This window comes from Oryx dammah, unplaced genomic scaffold (assembly GCF_014754425.2).
Source record: "Oryx dammah isolate SB20612 unplaced genomic scaffold, SCBI_Odam_1.1 HiC_scaffold_2212, whole genome shotgun sequence".
Taxonomy (NCBI): Eukaryota; Metazoa; Chordata; class Mammalia; order Artiodactyla; family Bovidae; genus Oryx; species Oryx dammah.
Window position 1 is genome coordinate 1 of NW_024072305.1, and position 2,695 is coordinate 2,695.

The 2,695-nt window shown below is 38.4% G+C and overlaps 1 protein-coding gene across 1 annotated transcript; it reads right to left on the reverse strand.

The window, feature by feature from the left end:
• Positions 1-33: 33 nt before the first annotated feature.
• Positions 34-972, reverse strand: LOC120859666 (olfactory receptor 1052-like). The gene has a single exon (XM_040235679.1). It carries the CDS (start codon positions 970-972, stop codon positions 34-36), a length of 939 nt encoding a protein of 312 aa, XP_040091613.1.
• Between the last annotated feature and the right edge of the window lie 1,723 nt (positions 973-2,695).

Genomic DNA, 2,695 nt, shown 5'->3' on the forward strand with positions numbered 1-2,695 from the left:
GTCTACAAACAATTTGGCACATATGGTATGACATTAACAAGGAATATGCCTCATTTCTTTAGCCCTTTTCACAGCATCCTTCACTTCTTTGTTTCTTAAGCTATAAATTAACGGGTTTAACATAGGAACAACCAGGGTATAAAACACAGATACCACCTTTTCCTGTTCTAAGGAATACTGGGAGCTTGGTTGAATGTAGCTAAAGCTTACAGAGCCATAGAGTAGAGTCACAACCATGAGATGTGACACAGACGTGGAGAAGGCTTTATGTCTGCCTGCTGTGGAGCGGATCCTCAGGATAGCGGCAACAATGAAGATGTAGGAGACCACCACAGTCATGAAAGTGATCACGGCAATAACGCCAGAGAAGATTAAAAGCAGCAGCTCATTCATGGATGTGTCAGAACAGGACAGCTTCAACAGTGGGGGAAGGTCACAGAAGAAGTGCCTGATGACATTTGGCCCGCAGAAAGACAGCTTCAGCAAGCCAATTGTGTGAGTCAATGAGTTGATTACGCCTCCGACACATGAGGCAATGACCAGAAAAACACAAACTATTTTTGTCATAGCCACGGTATAAAGTAAAGGGTTCACAATGGCCATATAGCGGTCATAAGCCATTGCTGCCAGCAAGAAGCCCTCAGCGGTAATGAAAGACGCAAATAAAAAGTACTGCACAATGCATGCAGAGAACGAGATTGTCTCCCGTTCAACAAAGAAGTTCAGCAGCATTCTGGGTGCAAAGACTGACGAATAGCAGGCATCAATGAATGACAGGCAGCTGAGGAAATGATACATGGGCGTTTGGAGTTTGGGAGTTATTTGGATTAGAAGGAGCATTCCTAGATTCCCCACCAAGGAAATGGTATAGATGAGCAGGAACACCAGGAAGAGGACCACTTTCAGTTCAGCATGATCTGTCAGTCCCAAAAGGATAAACTCGGTCACCAGTGTAAAATTAACATCAGCCATGGGTTTGTTTATCTTGGTAACTGTCAACAAATAAATTGAGAATGGTCATGCAGCATTATCAAGAATACTTGGAATCTCTAACTAGCAATATGACTTGAATTATTGACTGCTCTGCTCTGGTTGTTTTAGCTATAAAATTAGGAAAATAATTTAACTAGAAATATCTAGTCTCTTCAAACACTGTCCATCTGCTTGTCTCATAGAAAATTCCAAGAATTGAAGCAAGAAAACATTAGAGTTTTAGCTTCAGGATACATTCAAAATGCTATTCTTAGTGTGAAGAAATAAACTTAAGTGAATTTCATTCTGTGTGTGTGTGAACTGCTCACTTGTGTCCTACTCTTTGTGACCTCATAGACTGTAGCCTTCCAGGTCCCTCTGTCCATGGGATTTTTCCAGGCAAAAATACAGGAGGGGGTAGCCCTTCTCCAGGGGATCTTCCCATGGATCAAACCCAGGTCGCCTGCATTGCAGGCAGATTACCATCTGAGCCACCAGGGAAGCTTCTAAAAATAGGCAAAATTTAAATTATAAAACATAATTATTTAAATTGGAAATTTAATCTGTGATACCGCTGAAGTTCTCTTTTAAGAAATGATATAGGGATGTCCCTTAGAGTCTGGTGGTTAAGACTCCACGCTTCCATTGCAGGGGGGTGTAGGTTTGAGCTCTGATCAGGGAGCTAAGTCCCCACAGTCAAAAACTGAAAGAAAAAAAAGTTTTAAAAAATGATACAAATAAAATATACAAAATAGAAACAGACTTACAGACATAGGAAACAAACTTATGGTCTCCAAAGGGAAAGGGGATGGGGAGATATAAAGAGGAATTTGAGAGTAACATATGCACACTGCTATACATGAAATGGATAAAACCAGGAGTTACTGAATGACACAGGGAACTACACTCGGTATTTTATAGTAAGCTACATCGGAAAAGAAGCTGAAAATGATTCAATATACATTACATGCAAAGAATTTTTACCCATTATATACATACATATATATGTGTATATATTTATATATATATAGGGAGAGAGAGAGAGAGAATCGCTTTGCCATACACCAGAAACTAACACAATATGGTAAATCAACTACACATCAACAACAACAAAAAATAGCTTACATCAGATATAATTGTGGCTAATGTCCTATCTATAAATATCTGAGCATAAACTGTATCATAGCCTTTAAACTTGCTTTCCCACTTATGGTTTCATGTTTAGTGTGTAGTCCACATTTTTTAAACTTTGATTTGACAAAAGGCAAGGTCCCAATATCAAAAATTCTGGGTTCATTCTTAGAAAATAGCCAGAAGCATTGGCTTTTGAGAATAATGTCCACTAGAAATTGAGAGAGAGGGTACTCTGAGCTGAAACATGATAAATAGAACTTATAATTGGCCTTCTTTGGGAAAACTTCCACTTTTAAAAAAATTTATTGAAGCAGTTGGCATGTTTAGGTGGTTCCCATTTTACAAAATGACAAGCCATGCAACAATATACTCCTACATTCATATGATAGTGTGCAAAGTCTTATAGGATCAATGACATAAGAAGCAGAACTGTTACTGACCTACTTTGGATGGTTTGTATTAACAATGCATTTCTAATACAAAGGAAGTTTTATGGCCTTTGATATCCAATAGAAAGGCCATACTCAAGAGACTCAGGAAACAATCTTTATACTTTTCTAAGTAAAGCAAGTTTATAAAATAAAGCCAA